Source organism: Lucilia cuprina, chromosome 6, assembly GCF_022045245.1.
Source record: "Lucilia cuprina isolate Lc7/37 chromosome 6, ASM2204524v1, whole genome shotgun sequence".
Classification (NCBI taxonomy): Eukaryota; Metazoa; Arthropoda; class Insecta; order Diptera; family Calliphoridae; genus Lucilia; species Lucilia cuprina.
Genome location: NC_060954.1, coordinates 31,686,973 through 31,707,132, shown reverse-complemented (window position 1 = coordinate 31,707,132; position 20,160 = coordinate 31,686,973). Strand labels below are relative to the sequence as shown.

The following is a 20,160-nucleotide window of genomic DNA, read 5'->3' as shown; positions in this document are numbered from 1 at the left end:
TTTGAACATGATACATTGCACGATATTTTAAATTCCGATATTTTCGTTTTCTGTCTAGCTTACAATTTTACATCAGATAGTTTTAGATCCTGGATCCAAATTAAATTCTCTAATAATTAGTTTTATATAATAGATCCAAATTAAATTAATTTTTTAAGGGCAGGTTTCATAATAATTTATGAATTTCTTTCATTGATATTATCAAGCATTCATTACGTGCAAGTTATATTATACAATTTATTAATTTACAAAATTTACAAAAAGTTAAAACAACATTCACTCACAAATAAAAACAATTTCGCTCTCACGCATATTTACGTAGACAGCCAGTCATGCATTGCAGAGTAAAAGGACACAACTCACTAAAAGTAGAAAAGAAAGAGAAAAAAACAAACAACAAACTTCGAACATGAACAAAAAAATTAATTGAAATCTTGTCAAATTAACAAATCAATTTGCATTAAAGTTAATGTTGTTGTTTTTGTTACTGCTATTACTGCTGCTTCAGTTTGTGGTAATTTAGGTAAAGTCAAAAATTTATGGCTTGAGGTCACTCCCATACATAAATTATCAATTTCGTTCTAAAGAAAATGAGTAAAAAGAATAAAATATAAAACAAGTATGAATGTATAGTCGGGCGTAGCCGACCATATGATACCCTACACCAGTCAGTATGTATGTTAAAAATGAGGATTATTTAAAAAATTAAGCATTTGGTTTGTTTTTTAGGAATATTTTTACTTTTTTTTTGGCAAAAAAAGAGATTTTTTTAGGAGGGTTCAAAGGGGAGTAGGGCAAAATATGGCCCTATCCATAAAAATGTTGGTAGGGGGAGTTAAGTCTTCTTCAATATTATTTATGTATAAAATTTAAAAGTGTTATTAGTGTTTGTAAGTGAATTTTGACCTTTAAGTCATTTTCTAAAGGGGAGTTTGTATGGGGGATAGGGTCAAATGAAGCCCGATCATTACAAAAATCGGTAGTGTCATTTAAAGTTCTATAAAACTAAGTTTTGTAGACTTTTGTTAACATAATAGATCATTTAAATTAATTATAAGCCAAAAGGCCTTATTTGGGGGGTACGGTTGTATGGGGGCTAGTCGAAATAATCGACCGATTGTAACCATTTTCAATAGGCTTCGTCCTTGGGCCAAAAAAAGCGTGTGTGCCAAATTTCATCCAATTATCTTGAAAATTACGACCTGTACCTTGCGCACAAGGTTTACATGGACAGCCAGCCAGACGGACAGACGGGCATAGCTTAATCGACTCAGAAAATGATTCTAAGCCGATTGGTATACTTTAAGGTGGGTATAGGACGAATATTTTTGTATGTTACAAACATCAGCACAAACCCAATATACCCTTTCCACTAAAGTGGTTTAGGGTATAATGACAAAATTATAAATACGAAAATAAAATTGTTTAAAGCACTTTATGTCATAAATTGAGAAATCATGATTGATACTACTAGTCTTCAGCACAAAAATAATGTCTTTTCAAAAAGGTCCAGGTTTAGGTACAGGACTTTAAAGAATAAAACAAGTTTTTGTTAAGTTAAGCATTATATTTGTATGAAAGTTAGACACAATAATGGACTTTTAATATATCTTTCAAATCCTTTGGAAATTGAGTGAGAAATCAACGTTAAATAGACACGTTTTATCATTTTAGAAAGTAATAAGCTGAGTGAATATTTTATACAGCCTTCCTCACTATTTTTTAATGGTCGAATAAACGCATTAATTATTAACAATTTCCCATTTGCATTGTCTTATTTATTTTTTCCTTTCTTCTTTTTCAGTATTTAAAGGAGAATCTTTTCACACTGTTATTGTTCTCTCATATACGTACTTGGAAGAAACAAATAAAGGGTACAAAACCCGAACAAAAAAGCACTTTTATAATAAAATCATTCATCAAAAGAATAAAAGAAATTACTTTAAATAAGAAACAAGTTGTTAGGGGATTAGTGTGAGGCAGCGAAAAATATAAAATAAATACATATATAAATTGTATCGAAAAAATAGCGACGTCAAGAAAAAAGCCTGTCGACAATAAAAAACTTTTTAATATTTCTAAAGGAATTGAGAAAAATTTCCAAAAGGTTACAAAAGAAATTAAAAAAGAAAATAGAATTGAATGTAAAACAATAAGTGCAGAAACGGAAATAAGAAACAGAAAAGGTCAGCAGTAACTTAACCGTTCTGTCTATTCTATTTTTGAAAATAGTTATTGTTTAACGAAAACAACAACAAACAGGGGCTTTAAAGTAAAACAATAGTAGCAGCAACAAGAACAATGTATATGAAAAAATTTGTTGTAGTATTAGCTGCGTTTGGATTTGTTGTTGGCTTTGCGTGCGCCTATCCTCCAACTTATGCTGATGAACCAACTGCGGTCAATGATAGTGGTGGCAACGATGATGATGGTGGTGGTTACATAATTCCGCAGTTCAACCTTCATTATGCTCAACTCCAACAACATGAAAAACATCAAAAGCAACAAGAACACAAACAGCAGCAACAACAACAACAGAAATATCCCGATCAACACCCAACTTTAACTTATTTTACAACATCGAAAACAAGTTCTACATCAACCTCTACATCATCTGGTCCCATATCGGCATCATCGACAACACCGTCATCAGATGCAATATCCGCAACGTCAACAAAACCATCTTTACAGGCAGCCTATGTTTATAAGGCTGAAGTACCAATACACGTTGAACCGGAAACCAACAAGGTTGTCAATGAAGTTAACCTCAGTGCAACCTCATCTACATCATCATCGCCATCAGCAACATCCTACACAAGCAATACGAACACAAATTCTAACAATAATTCCGAAAAGGATGATGACTTGTCGAAGAAAATTATTGGTTCAAGGTAAGTAATAAACACATACATACATATATCGTATCAGGAAATTCTCAATGTTTCACTATATGTTTATGTCTGCCATTCAGCTATCTGTATATATTTTTGGATGTACATTAGAGATGACCAAAAAATATAGATTTTGTTTGGATGGATCTTATTTTATTTTATTAGGTTCTAAAACGTTGAAAGTGCATATTATTTTCCAATAATACTCAATACATTAAACAGCACTGAAAATGGCTTTAAAACAAAAATAGCTTATTCCTATGTATTTCCACCTGCTTATTTAAAAAAATTTTTTGATATTTTTTACTCAATTTCTCAGAATCGGACCAATAATTATGGAGTTGTTCAACAACATGGTAATCAACTATTCATCATTAGAGTATAATCATGATGACGGTTATTACAGGATACCTTGGATGTCCTGCAGCGAAGTTGAAAATTGTACTTTTTCCCGTTTATCCTTATAATTTTAATTTAATGTAAACGAGTTTGATATCTTTTTACAATATAGTATTAATACATAACAATAACAACACTTTTAAATCACAATTAAAAATTTTGTGAAAAATTAATATTTCGCAGACAAAATTTTTTGAACAAAAACAAAAGAATAGTGCAAACGTACGACATACAACGTAACGACACTGATTGTGAATTGTATAATATTTTGAATTCATGGTATGTAAAAATAACAAACAAAAGTTAAATTCAATCCGAAATATTTTACTGCGTTTTAAGCGAATTTCCGAAAAAAGGTATTATTGGTTTGTGTGGTAGTACTTAATGGAAAACTGCAATAAATTTAGCTCAAAGTATTATTTTAAGTATAAAATAAAATAAGCCTCAATTTTCAACTTCCTTGCAAGGCAATTTAGATTTACTGCAATAAGTGTCATCTGTTAGAAAGATAATTTTGCGTAGAGTTCCATGTTGTTAACTTTGGAAACTTCAAAAAAGTGGCGTAAACATTGTCTATACAAAAAAGGTAATATCTCAAAAACTAGAGCTAACAGCGGATAGAAATACATAAGAATTAGCTAATTTTTTAAAAGCTCGATTTTGTTGACTTGTGTTATCAACTGGTAAAAAAATTAAGAGAACTTGAATTTTGTAAACATTCGTCTTGGTTTTATATTAGTTTAAAAGTGTAATAGAAGCTATGCATACAAATATATGTATCTAAATTGGTTTATAGTTAAATGTCATTTAAATTGGTGCAATAAGTTGAGTGAAGTAAAATTTTGAAAAAAAAAAAATTGTGAATGAAATTCATAAAATACTTTAAACATTGTCTATACAAAAAAGGTAATATCTCAAAAACTAGAGCTAACAGCGGATAGAAATACATAAGAATTAGCTAATTTTTTAAAAGCTCGATTTTGTTGACTTGTGTTATCAACTGGTAAAAAAATTAAGAGAACTTGAATTTTGTAAACATTCGTCTTGGTTTTATATTAGTTTAAAAGTGTAATAGAAGCTATGCATACAAATATATGTATCTAAATTGGTTTATAGTTAAATGTCATTTAAATTGGTGCAATAAGTTGAGTGAAGTAAAATTTTGAAAAAAAAAAAAAAAATTGTGAATGAAATTCATAAAATACTTTACACGATTACATGAATATTTTTAAATTACTTATTTAAAACATCGAATTAGTAGTTATCAATACACCATTATATGTTTAGGTACATTTTAATATATTAGTTTTCAATTTATTAAAAACATAAATTTATTAATTTAATGTAAAACTCTGTTGCAAAAATGTTTTCCTTGTAAAAAATCATTATTTCGAATATATATTTAAGTTTAAAAAACTAATTTAAATTTTATAGCCACACCAGTTGTAGCAACAAAAGTGAAAATCCTTTTTTAAATAATTTTATTGGCCAACATGATAATATAATAATAGTCTTGCGGTATAGATTTGACCCATTTTCATAATTAGCATTAAATGGAAATCATTATTGCTTTAGCTACTTAAGATTCTTAGGAACTGTCTGTTGCTGTGTTCTTTGTTATTTATTTTTCACATTATTTTTAATTAAATTGATTTTGTTGTAAAAGTGCCTTTTTACACAATCCTTGTCCAGCAACTGTCTTCGCTATACTCAAAGTTTACTTTTGTATAATTAACAACATTTAATGTTCGTTTTCACGTAAAAGGGGTTTTTGTTTATGCTACTTACATTACCTTTTTCCTTTATTGCTTTTTTAAAGCCTTTTTTGGGGGTTTCTTTTAATGTAAAAAAAAAACTCATAAACACATTCATTTAATGGCACAAACATGGATACATATGTATGTATATAATCACAAATGATGCTGGTTGGCAATAAGGATATTTCTATCAGATACATTAATGTGTTGTATTTAGCTCGTTGGTCAGCGTTGAACAGATGTTTATTTGTTTTATATTTTTATGTACAATAAATCCATTAAGGAAATTACTTCCATTTCCTTACATTTGAAATACATATTTATTTTAAAATGATTTCCATTCAATCAGATTTTTTAATTTCATAACCAACAATGTTGAAGAATCTAATTTTTTTCAAATAAATTAAATTATTTAAAGATTATTTTAAATATCTCACAAAAACAATATAAACAAGTATGAATGTATAGTCGGGCGTAGCCTACCATATGATACCCTACACCAGTCAGTATGTATGTTAAAAATGGGGATTATTTAAAAAAATTAAGCATTTGGTTTGTTTTTTTAACTTAATTTCGGAATATTTTTACTTTTTTTTGGCAAAAAAAGAGATTTTTTAAGAGGGCTCAAAGGGAAGTAGGGCAAAATATGGCCCTATCCTTAAAAATGTTGGTAGGGGGAGTTAAGTCTTCTTCAATATTATTTATGTAGAATTTAAAAGTGTTATTAGTGTTTGTAAGTGAATTTTGACCTTTAAGTCATTTTCTGAAGGGGAGTTTGTATGGGGGATAGGGTCAAATAAAGCCCGATCATTACAAAAATCGGTAGTGTCATTTAAAGTTCTATAAAACTAAGTTTTGTCGACTTTTTTTAAAATAATAGATCATTTAAATTAATTATAAGCCAAAAGGCCCTATTTGGGGGGCTTCGTCCTTGGGACAAAAGAAGCGTGTGTGCCATATTTTATCCAATTATCTTGAAAATTGCGACCTGTACCTTGCGCACAAGGTTTACATGGACAGCCAGCCAGCCAGCCAGACGGACGGACATAGCTTAATCGACTCAGAAAATGATTCTAAGCCGATTGGTATACTTTAAGGTGGGTATAGGACGAATATTTTTGTATGTTACAAACATCAGCACAAACCCAATATACCCTCCCCACTAAAGTGGTGTAGGGTATAATAATAAGTTAGAAATAGTATTCGGATATGGCCGACTGTAACAATATATACCTGATATAAATGTGATCTAGGAAGTACACATAATAAAAATATGAAACTCAAAACAAATTAAATTATTTTTATTTCGACCATCAAAATATATGAAAGATATATTAATGTTGTCAATCCGTTTGTAACAATCGAAATATTTGGTCCTTATTAAATTATAAGGCGATCTAGCTATGTACGCCCGCGTGTCTATTTATTTGTCTATCGATCCGTGTGTTCACATACAAGTGACCAGTCATAACTGTTTTAAAAGTACAAGTATGGCGATTTACTTTGACATAAGTAAGTTTTATATAAATATAACTAAGTTTTTTATGTGACATAATCTCTTCACCAAATGTATGGTGATCCGTTTAATATTGTCCCCATATAAGGTCCCTTCATAAAATGACTTTAACGCTCATTACCGTTTAAAAGTAGGTGTTTGGCGATGGAATTTGAGTCAAATAAGTTTTATCTGAGCATCGGTCTATTAATGACCCTAACCCCCATATAATTGGCTTAAAAATACAAACACAGTGATGAAATAATTTTTTCATGATTTAATATAAAAAAACCAGAATAGCGATGACAAATAAGTGTTATACGAACCAAAATCAATCTACCCAATTTTAATACAATCGGTATAAAATTTATCTTACCGCGATAGAGCTGCATTCCTTTTATGGCATACGATTTGATGGTGGGTATATACGATTTACTGTTTACTGTTAATACTACAACTTATAACATTATCCTTAGTCGGCCTATATAAGGTTAATATTTTAAAATTTACTAGTACTTAAAAGTACTTAAGAGTTTTATTTCAGATTTTTGTGAGTACTGTATGTAAGCCTTCTCGCCTTCAAAACAAATCACTATTACCACACCTTTTCTTTATTACCGCACAGGTCAGAATTTTTTCTAATCAAATATGAATTCATAATTTGTGTAATCTTTCACGAAAAATCTATATGATAGCCCAGAAGTACATTTTTCTTGCTATTTCTTCATTTCAAAAGCAGCATTTTTGTTTAGTCTATTCATACTATGTTTAAGTGAATCTTATACATACATATTAGAGTATTCAAACGATTAATCGTCGTTCGGTTAATCGATTAATTTTTGTCGATTAATCGTTCGAATAAATGAAAATTGTCAAATTTCAAATAACGAATAAACCGAATAATTTCTATCAATTAACCGATTAATAAAAAGTCACTATTTAGCAGTAAAATTACTATATATTTTCTACAAAATGTAATATTTTTATAGTAAATTTTCTTCTTTCTTAATTTCTTAATCATTTTTCTATAATAAAAAAAATTATTTGATGGTTTTTGAAAAGAAATCACGGAAATAATTTTATCGCCTCTTATTTCTACAACCAGTTTTTTGGGAACATTATTGTGTTCTTAAGTACATATTTCTAATAAGTTCTTTAGCAACAGTTATAGTTGAACTACACCATTTCAAGTTTAAATTGAGAAAATCCAAACTTATATTGTGAAACAACAAAATGAATTTCAGAAATCAAATTTAATATTGAGACATACCAAATTAAATTTAGGAATCAAAATTGATATGAAGAAAAAACAAATTGAAATTTGAATTTTCAACTTAATATTGAGAAAAAATCAATTGAAACTGAGAAGTCTAAATTAATATTGAGATAATAAGAATTGAAATTTAAAAAATACAAAATGATATTAAGAAAAAATAATTTTTTAAAAAAAAAAAATTATAATAAGTATTTTTAATCCATATCCTATTTAAATATTTTATAAAAAAATATGTTCATACTAATTTTAAATTTCTCATTATCATTTATTAATTTCTCAATTTTACTTGGTAATTTCTTAATATAATGTTGGAATTCTGAATTTAAATTTGTTTTTTCTCGATATGACTTTACATTTCATAATTGTATTTTATTATTTCTCAATATTAGTTTGTATTTCTCAATTTCAAACGGGATTTTCTCAATATTAATTTAAATTTCTGAACTTTAATTTGAATTTTCTTAAATTTAAATTGAAATTCTCAATATGAGTTTCTATTTTCTTAATTTAAACTACACCATTAGTGTTCAATTGAACGTTGAAAATCTTAAAAACAGTAATTTCTTCATATAGAAAAGCACTTCACATAAACAGGAATAACTTCTAATATTTCAGAGAAAACTAAACATAGAATTAAAGTGAAAATAATATTTTTGTTTATAAACCGTGCAAACGGTATTTTCAAACATTAAAAAATCTATGCGTACAGAAAACTGTGTACAATTATTATTAACTCTGTGCTGTAGTTCTTTAAACTTTGAAATCCTTTCATAAGGACATAAGAATCGGAGTACGCAAATCTATATGTGAAATCTATTTTCAAATGCTTATCAACTTTTCCATGTGTGAATGCTTTTTTCAAAATTGTTACAGGGTGTAATATGAAGAAAATTATTTTAAAAAGCAATTGTAACATCCAGTTTCCTTTTATTCGAATAACCGAATAATTTTTAATTATCCGATTATTAACCGGCTAACGTAAAACCTCAAATAATTATTTGTCGAATAAACCGAATAAGACAAAAACCCGAATAATTGAATACCCTAATACATATGTAAGTATGTATATAAATAGGTGCGATGATGCAACTGCTATTGCTGCAATACACTTTATATCCGAGTAGTATGGTAGTAGGTGTACAAATGCCATTTTCCAGTAAAACTGGAAAGATTTTTAGCTCTCAAATTTACTCGCATGACTATGCAACATGTAATTTTAAAACACCAGCGCTCATACTCAATGATGAACTAAAGCATGCATCAATTCAATATGCTGCAAGCATTATTAATGAACAAAAATATGAAAAGTAGAGATTTCATCCATACATCATGATTTTTGGAAATTTCTTCCTGGTTGAAATAAAATGCATCATTTTAGAATTTATAAAACATGAAATGTTTCAACGAACACTTAAATCACTTTTCGATAAAATCTTAAAATATAAATTTTTTGTACAATAAAATTACATGTTATATATAAATAAGAGCAATGAATGAACAAAATTTTTTGTATAATATTTTAATATAAATCATTTATTTCATTCGAAGTATCTATTATTAATGAATATTACTAAATACTTATTTACTTTTGTTTGTTTTAGTGTTGTAACATCTGTATCGGTAATTTTAAATGGAAATGAACCGGAATTCACAGATGCATTAGGACAAAAAGTACCTAAACCACAACCATCATTACAAGTTGCTAGCCCTATTGATCTCCTCAATCCCGATCGGTATGAATTCTATACATTCGATGAACATGGTGAATTGGTAAAACGTCTTATGACTATGGAAGAAATCCAAAGTATTGTTGCAAACGGAGATGGCGAAGGACCAACGATTATACATCATGGTCCAATTGAGGATCGAGACCCTGAGAAAAATGTTCAAGATATCGTCAATAGTGTACAAAGTGTTCTTAACAAGGAAGTTGAATCTAATAAAAATTCAAGCACAGATAGTCTACCGGTTTTCGATACGCCTGATGTATCATCATCTTGGTCTATGATATTACCAGCCATTTTTGGTAACACTGGTGGTGTTGATATATTTCCTCAACAGAAACCTCAACAAATTGTTATGACTCCAGATACCGAAATCATCGAAACTTCAACAAAAGAAGCAGCTACCACAACTACCAAGAAGCCTAAACCTAGTAAAAGAAAACCAGGTCAAAAGCGCAAACCAACAACCTCAACTACTGAAATGACACCTCAAGTAATACAAGAAGAACTTGATTCTCAAGAATCTGTTTACACTGGTATGCAACAGTATCAAAATCTAGCGGCAACTATGCAAAACTATGATGGGTTTTCACAACTGCATATGCAGCCTATCTATCACAAACTTCCCGAAATAGAAACTTCAACACGACGTGTATTCATAAACAATCAGGAAGTGGTAAAGAAACCGGATACGATCTCTGAAAATGATGAAGTTATACTAAATGAAAATTTGGCTAAAAAACCAGTATCTGTGCAACATAAACCATTACCACCACATCGTATTAAGAAGCCAAATGGTGGACATACAACTACAAAACGTCCACAAGTAAACAAACAAAAAATTAAGAGAAAACCAACAACAACAACTACGACTACGACTACAACAACTCCATTACCAACAACAACCACTACTACCACACCTGAACCTACCACAACAACAACTACTACAACACCTGAACCTACAACAACTACTACTACAACAACTGAACCTACAACAACTACTACTACTACTACAACTCCTGCGCCTACTACGACAACCACCACTACAACCCCTACTCCTACAACAACTCCACCTTCTTCTTCCACATCTACTACAGCTCCATCAATAACAACCACTTCTGTACCATCAACTACTAAATCACCAAAGAAAAAGAAGAAGAAGCCTACTCGCCATCCAATTCACTCATCCAGCACAACTTCAGATGGTTTCACACAAAAACCACATTTTGTTGGGGAAAAACGGAAACCTTCTCCAAAACCTCACAGAGCAAGGCCGAAACCAGCACAGCAGCACACCAAATATCCTCACACTACAACGTCTTCCGATTTAGCAGCTGAAGGATCCGCTCATCAAGAAGTCACACACAATAAATTTCAGCATGTAACATATCACAGACCACGCCCTAAACCAAATAAACCAACTACTACTACAACCACCACCACCACGACAACTACCACAACAACAACGACTACACCTGTTCCAGAACCATCGACCACCGTCGTTTTTTCACCTATCCCAACAACATCAACAAACAGTCCAACTATTATGTCACTAATTGTACAAGATTTTCCCGGTTATCAACCAGATTTAAATAATTATGAAGATGCAATTCTAACTACAAGAATAACAACCACTAAGCCTCAATTAGCAACGTCTGCCAATATACCACCTACTTCTGGGACATCGGGCTATCCTGTACCATCATACGGTATATCAACAGACGATTCAGAAGATTTCAGTTTTAATCAGTTCAAGAAACAACCTCTACCAGCATTTGCATTAACACAACATGGATCCCAGCCTTACGCACAGGATGCACATACTTTACAATCATTTGATCAAATAATGCAAACACTGAAGCAACCTGATCAAATAGCCGAAAAGATAGGGGAAGATATTAAAATTTCATCAGATGACTCCAGCATGAAACCAAATAAATATGATAACAATGAGCACAAAGAGGTAGAAATTGCTAACAACCATATGATTCCCATTAAAAATGCTATGAAGCCGAAACCATCATCTATGTCAAAACCTTCTATGGAACAATATGGAGACAGCGCTCTTGCTACAACATTACTAAATTTTGAATCGACAACTAATGTCCATAGTTCCGAAGAAACTACTATGAAATATGAAAACAATAAAACTAATCTTTCCTCATCTTATGTAACAACTAAAATCCCTGATGAATTTACCACAAACATGTCAACCGAAATGGATGTAAGTGATGATATTGAAACTACCGAACTTCCCAGCTATACCGCATTTAGTGATGTCATCAAAGAATCAACTATTAACACAGAAATTCCAGAAACCACAAATACTTTAATTGAAAAACAAGAGGAACTTACAACAGCATTTCCCAAGACACAAGAAGACGAAATTCACCACCATGAATATGAAACATCTGCTTATGGCTCCACAACAAAAATAATCGAGCAATCAACATTTACGTATGGAGAAGAAAATATTGAGGATGAAAACCAAACGCCTGAAAACTATACAGGCCATCTGAATTCTGATACTAGACTTCCTGTGATTATGCCACATAAAGTAGATGCTATGAGCAATGATGAAAAAGACGTTATTCGTCCTGTATTAGTAGCTGATCTTAAACCTCAGCTTAACATGGAAGTAATCAAACCATCTGAACAAATAACTATGTCCGATTTCCAAACTCAAGCAGCAACTGTGGCTTCAACACTAGTTGACGGTACCAACACCGTAGCATCCGATTATAGCATGATGAACTCTAACGAAACAAAAGATGAAATTGCATTCTTAATGTCGGATGTCATTAAACAAATATCGAACTCCAACGATATTTCTAAAACTCAACAAAGTAATTCTTACGACAATCGTTATTCAAATCAAGCTCAATTTAATTTATCATTCCTTATAAAACCCACTAAAGAGGTAGCACAAAATCCCATTACCATATCTACCAATATGGATGAAGACTACAAACAAGATTATAAACCAATTTATGAACGACTTGAAACCACCCATACCACGAATCGTGAGAATTATAATGTAGAAGACGATTCTACTACAGATTCCATTACAACACATTTTCCTGACACCACCATCAAAGATATACAAAATGAAGAATTTGATACCGACTCTGTAGAAAAAGCCACTCAAAGCTACTCAACAGAAATTGAAGAAGATACGAATACAACCAATGTTGAGCATTTCATGTCTACAACAGCCACTTCAGATACATTAGAAGATAATACCACAAAATCTGTGCATGAAAACAATGAAGAGCACGATGCGACTACAACTGAAACTATCACTGAAAGCATTGACGAATATAACAATACAAACAACGAGAAACTACACAAAAAGGAAGAAGATGATAGCAATGATAGCACCTCCACTATTGCTTCTGAAGAAGATGTTACAACTTCCCAAACTATTACTGAATCTAATAAAGAAACAACATCAAAAATCTCTATTCCATCCCTTCCAGAGATATATGATCAACAACAAAAGTTTGAAGTCGAAAGAGAACCATTATTTGAAGCCGATAGCCCTCTAGATACCACAACTTTTATAAACGTATTGTCTGAAGAAACAACATATTCTTCCAGTGAGGACAATCAGAGTAATATTCCTAATAAAGTAGATGTAGCCAATAAATCATATGAAAGCGTCATCGCAAATGACGTCATCGTTACGGAGAGTTCAGAATATGATTTAAAATCTGAAACCACTACAATAAAGGACGAAGACTTTCGAGTAACCACTGAATTATCCAACGAAACAAGTGAAGAAGATAAAATGATTTCAAGCGAAATGGAAGCAACTACAGGTAAAGTTGAATCTTTCGAAGATTTAAATGAATATATTCAAATCGGACACCAAACAAATGTTATTGAATCAACAACAGCTACAAATGAAATCACCACAACATTCTCAGAGCATAATGAATCCGAAACAACTGAAGAAACTAAAGAGAATACAGATGCTGAATATAATGTCATTACTACTGATAACATAATTGAAAATGAAAATCATAAGGATAAAATTAAGGAGGAACTCATAGACTCTTTAGAAACTACCACTCAAGTGACAACTTCTAAAGAATCAGAATCTGATGAAACTACTACAGTTAAAGCAGATGAAATTTTCAATACTGAAAAAACCAATACCGCTGCATATCACATGAGTGAAGAAACTTCTGCTGAGCTAAATTCCATGATTTCTGAAGAAGATGAAACTGATGAATCCATTGATGAGGACCCCTATATAAAACTAGGCGAAACGACTACCACTCAAAAACCTGAACTATCTTTGAACGCTGAAACTCAAACTATCACTCAAACATCTGTCGAAAAAATTATGTTTGACAAAATACCTAGTCTTGAACAGGATATGCCTATGTTAGCACCACCAAAACCAATTCATTCAATAATTGAAAATGATGTTCCTACAGGAACTCAATCAAATGTGTTAATACAAAATAATGGTCAAACATACGAAGAAGCCGACGAAGAGGATGAGGATGATCAAATAGGTTACCAAGTTCCCAAATTACCAAATCCTGTATCAAGTACAACTACTACGTCCACTACGACTACAGCAACTAGTACAACAACCACTTCTAAACCAAAAGTTACAACAACAAGACGATTGAATACGCTTAAGCCAGTCTCATACTTCAACAAACAACCAGCTTATGCTTTGTATCACGAACCAGTAGAACCGCTCTACAATAAACCATCCATGCAGTCATCGTACTCACAGATAAAAGAAAATTCACCCCATAAAGTTTCCACCTACACCATACCAACACCTCAACAGCGTCCCATGCAAAGACCTCCACAACTGAGCAATTTGATGATTTCTTCCACGCAGGCCACAAGACCACCAGTCAAACTGGATCCATCACCCAGTAATTCAAAGGGTTTAGAAGCATCCTTGACAAATTTGGATGAAGATATTTTAGCATTTGCAAAGCTCTGTAATGAATTGGCCTTTAGTTATTGGAAATCGATTACATCAGAAAAAATTAGCTCTGCCAGAAGTTTGGTCATGTCTCCCTTCGCTTTAACTTCTATGCTTTCAATGGTATTTCTAGGAGCTCGTGGCAGTACTTCAGGTGAAATGAATGATGTTCTCAAGCTCGATGATATGGTAACATTTAACCCACACTTAGTCTTTAAAAATATCACCGATTCTGTTGAGAAGGCCATGGATAGTGACATTGCTACAACAGCATTTGTACGAGAAATTTTCAGTGATCGTGCTAATGGTAAAATTTTGCAATTCTTTAAAGAAAAAACGCAACAATTGTATGCCGGCCATGTTGAGGAAGTAAATTTCCATGTCGTTAACGACATCATTCGGAGACGTACAAATCTGTTAGTGAAGCGCCACACAATGGGCAAAGTCCTAGAATATTTGCGCACTAACAGTGTATGGGTAAATGGTCCATTGGCTACGATCTCTGCAAATCTCTTCCAAACTGATTGTTCACATGGATCTACACAAGATAAGGATGGCGAAATATTCTTTCAAGTACATCCAACGGTCCGACAAAGACGACTTGTTCCTATTCCTGCAGTACTTTTTAAGAGTGGCTTTACTGCTGGCTATGAACCTAATTTAGATGCCACTGTAGTAGCCTTTGGACGTATACAGGATACCACTAGCATGATTTACGTTATGCCTGGACATCTTAGTTCTATATCACCATCTGATAACTTGGACCGCCTTGAAAAACAGTTGATGGAAACAGCTATTTCAAAGTATGCCTGGAGTAACTTACTCACCTCGCTAATGGATCGTCCTGGCATGGAAGTACAACTACCGAGATTTTCACATCGATCATTTGTAAATGCCACATTAGGCCTCCAAAAAATGGGATTAAAGGGTCTCTTCAAGTCCGACTATGCAGATTTGGGAGGCTTAACGGGTTCATCCAATCGTGACATTTACCTTTCTGATATGATTCAAATAAATACTTTCAGTACATGTGGCGAAGAAAAAATAGCTGATCATCATCACGTCGAAATGTATCCTGCTCCACCACTGCGCAAACGCAATAAAGATGTTGATGCCCATGATGATGACGAACAGGACTCTTCAGAGGCAGTTATCGACTTTGGTTCATTAGTTCAAGATTCTGTTTTGGGTCGCGGTTTTTACGATGATTTGTTGGATCCCAAATATCTGGAACTTCCACTACCCTTAAGACCACGACAAGCACGCGTCCCCGATGCTCCCAGATTACGGTTTGACAAACCATTCCTCTATTTTGTCCGTCACAATCCAACAGGCATGATTTTATTCATGGGTCGCTTCAATCCGAGATTATTGCCATGAGCCGTAGTAATTGACTACAAACTAAATATAAGCCAAACGTGTAATACTTGTTATTAAAAATTGTAGTAAAATTCTGTATTGCTTCTTAGTTACGAATTCTATTTAATCTCCTGCGATCAAAAACATACTAAATACTTGCAAATATTTGTGTACTAACAAAAGGCAAAATAAAACTAAATATTTATTTAAGATTATAGTTGTATATTTTGATATTAATTTATGTCACGTATACATATACAAGATATTCATATGCATACATAAATATAATTATTTATGTTTAAAACAATACTATTTTTATCAACATTATTATTATATTATTATTACTATTATAATTTCCTACTTTTATTATTATTATTATTATTATTTTATTTTATAAATGCTTTACCTTAATCACGAGTCATACAAAGGTGTTAAAGTGCCTGAGTCTGTGCGGGAATAAACGAACGCATTCTCCGGCATTATTCCTACTTATTTTTTGATGGATTTTGTAATTTGTTGCACGAGTATACAAATGACTGACATCGCTTGTTGATTCAAGATTGACGTATTGCATGCAGCACTTTCATACAACATACGAATACATACATTGACAATAAACACGCATACATAAGTACATATGTACTATATGCATTTTCATATATATACATATTTAAATTGAATTTATCATTTTTTACGAATACATTGAACGTATCATTTAAATTTTCACTATTAATTTATCTGTGTGTAGGTATGTAGTATCTCATATACATATACTTTCTTTTATTTATTTATTTGTTTGGGTATGTATATGTAGTAGTTTGTTTAATGATCGATTTTTGTTTTAATATAATACTTTTTACATTTGTAATGTATACAATGCAAGTATACAAATGAATTATTATTTATATACATACATAAATACATACATATATGTATTTCTATTTATATATACATTTATATACGTATTTGTTAAATAAATAAATCAACAATAAAATTTAAAAAATACATTTTTGTTTGCAAATTATTTTAATGTTTATCCCTTAGAAAAATATCTTCTTACTTGGAACTCAGATTGACAAAAGTATGAGTTTTTAACATATCCCAGCAAAAAATGGGTAATGAATTACTAACCCAACAACGTACTTTTCAATGACAACTACATTTCGTCTGCATTACTTAGAAGTAGTATAGTACAAATAATAAATTATTCAAATACATATTGTTTAGCCCTGTCACATGTTGTTTTCGAACTTTGTATTTTACACAAACGATCACTTTGTTTTGATGCTTGTTTTATATGAGACAAAATCTATATAACAGATTTTATTTCAACACCAAAATTTACCCTACCCTTCATATAAGATCCCTATAATTAGACAAGTTTTATATGAATACAACTCACTTTAACTGATCCAGGGCCCTAATGGATATGTAAGTAAATTAGAGTGCTTCAAGATTGTATGTTCAATGGTTTGTAATACTATCTCATGCAAAAAATTTATCTGATAAAATAACGTTAGCAGGTTCCGCAACCGCTCTGAAGTTTCCAAGTGCATTAGCAAGAAAAAATATAGTTTTTTTTTCAGTTATTGCTCAAATTTGTCCATTTACACTTTATTCTAAAGGAATCGCAATGGGCACAGAATAAACATTTCAGAAAGATATAAAACACATATATTGGTTAGAAATTTTTAAAGTTATTGCAAATTCCCTAGGCTATTAACGTATCTCACAGCATATAAGTTAGAAATGTGACATAAAAAATTACTTATTTTTGAGACATATTAAAAAAAACATTTTCTAACTTAAAATATATTTAAATTTAACCGAATAATAGTTTTTGATATGATAGCGAGACCTTGTTGTCAGCTATGGTCAACAAACTTTGATTTTTTTCGACGGCCGTTTCAAATCTCAAATTTTAGTTTTTTTTTTAAATTTTGTTAAACTAATTTCGAAATTTTTAGACGATCTCATGGGGATATATGAACAACAGAAAAGTGAATAAAACGGTGAAAACATAAGAGAAATTATTTTTGCAGTTTAGCTGTACCTCGGATTTGAACTCTGCGGATTTTGGGGAAAATCGCATTTTTTTTGTACAAATTTCAGATAATATGTATTAATTATTTACTGTTGCACATTTATTTTCGAAGTATTTAAGAACAGAAAATATAAAATACATATTCTAAATTTAGTTCAAAACGGACATTCTTAACCTATAAAATGTGGAGTTCAAAGGTCAAATTTTACAAAAAAGTAAAATTAAATCATTAAAATACATGGGACAAATTTATAAAATAATAATAAAATAAATATTATTTCGATATGGTACACTTAGAATTCCAAAATATTGCGTTAAAAATTTCCTTGCGTTAAAATTTCCATTATAATACTCGGAAAATACTTTATTTAAAATTTAATTTAAATTTATTTTCTAAAATATTACAAAAAACATAGATTTTACCGAAATCCGCCGAGTTCAAACCGCAAGTATCGCTAAACTGTAAGATATGTATATGTATCTAATATTTTACCGATTAATATCCTCATCTATTGTCATTAAATCCCCATGAGATCTCTTAAAAATTTTAAAATTTGTTAAACAAAGTTTCAAAAAAACTGAAATTGGAGATTTAAAAAATGAAAAAATCATACATTTTTCACCATAGCTGAAAACAAGTTTGCGTTATCTTATAAAGGCAAAAACTACAACCCAGAGAACAATTCTAGAGGGGGGAAGTGCAAAATTCGCCTTTTTTTTGAGCACTATAGACTGACTGGATGTTAGAGTTAATTTTATTAAAGGGTTAATTTTGTTGTTGTTTATACATTTTACATTCCTGTAATTTTAGAAAATATAGCAAACAAATAAATAATATATTTATTTTTAATATATTTATTTTTAATAACTTTTACACTTTTCAACAAATATTTGTATTTTACATCTTTCTGAAATATCAAATCAATGTACATTATGATTTCTTTACAATAATATATAAAATAATTATCTACTAGCAACATTTATCACATGGTTCGATTCCTGCTAAATACCCTTAATTTTTTTAAATATTTTAATTTACATCTTCCTGTAAAAAGCCGTTCTTAAAATTACAAAAAGCAACATGTTAATGGAGCATCGGGCGTCATGAGATAACTCCCTACGAAATAACTCCCTAAAAATTTGTTCAGAAAGAAAAAACAACGAAATTTCAGGTTTTATTTCGCTTTTTGGGGTATTATTTCACATTTAAAATAAGGAGTTATTTTATTATGAAATAATTCCTCAAAATTTAAAAATGAATAAATCCCTAAAAATATTTTGGGAGATATTTCATTATATTACTTTTAATTAAAAAATATATGTTTGATTGTCTTTACTCCACAAGCCGGCTATTATGGAAATCTTTATTAAGCGATTAAATTTAAATGTATTAAACTGTGAAACCCCACTCGAATGTATGAGCGACCTACTTTTTTTTAAAAAAAAATTAATAAAACCGACTTGTTTCATAATTTGTTATTTTCTATAACTGGGGTGTTATTTCATTTTAATTTAGGGAGTTATTTCATTTCGTTGGGGCATTTTTTCATTTTTAATTTTGGATATTACTTCATAATAAAATAAGTCCCCAAATTTGAGGAGTTATTTCATTATTCCCTACACCACTATAGTGGGGAGGGTATTATGCGTTTGTGCAGAAGTTTGTAACACCCAAAAATATTGGTGCTAAAGTATACCAATCGGCTCAGAATCACTTTCTGAGTCGATTTAGCTATTGAAAGTGGTTGAAATCGGTCTATTATTTCTCCTAGCCCCCATACAACCGTACCCCCCGAATCGGGCCTTTAGGCCCACAATTACGTTATATGTTTTATAATGTCAACAAAAATCAGCAAAAATTAGTTTTATAGAACAATAAATGACAATACTAATTTTTGTAGTGATCGGGCCTCATTTGACCCTAGCCCCCATACAAACTCCCCTTCAGAAAATGACTTGAAGGTCAAAATTATCTTATAATTACTAATAAAACGATTAAAATCTACATAAATGACTTTGAAGTAGACATAAATTCATATACCAAAATTTATAAGGATAGACCCATATTTACCCCTTCTCCCCTATGAGCCCTCTTGTCGAAAATCTTTCTTTTTTGTCAACAATAAGTAAAAATATTCCACAATAAAACAAATTAAATGCTTTATTTAAAAAAAATTTAAATTTTTAACATACTGACTGGTGTAGGGTATCATATGGTCGGTAATGTCCGACTATAAATTCATTCTTGTTTTTGTTTT

General features: G+C 30.9%; 1 protein-coding gene across 1 annotated transcript in view; it reads left to right on the top strand.

Moving 5' to 3' along the window:
• LOC111683014 (mucin-5AC) overlaps positions 1–16,856 on the top strand; it is a 99,000-nt gene extending 82,144 nt beyond the window's left edge. The window contains exons 4-5 of the mRNA XM_046953450.1: positions 1,805–2,891; positions 9,420–16,856. Coding sequence (XP_046809406.1) covers positions 2,302–2,891; positions 9,420–15,879 — 7,050 coding nt within the window. The 5' untranslated portion in view covers positions 1,805–2,301 and the 3' untranslated portion in view covers positions 15,880–16,856. The remainder of the gene's footprint in view (positions 1–1,804; positions 2,892–9,419) is intronic.
• Positions 16,857–20,160: the final 3,304 nt, after the last annotated feature.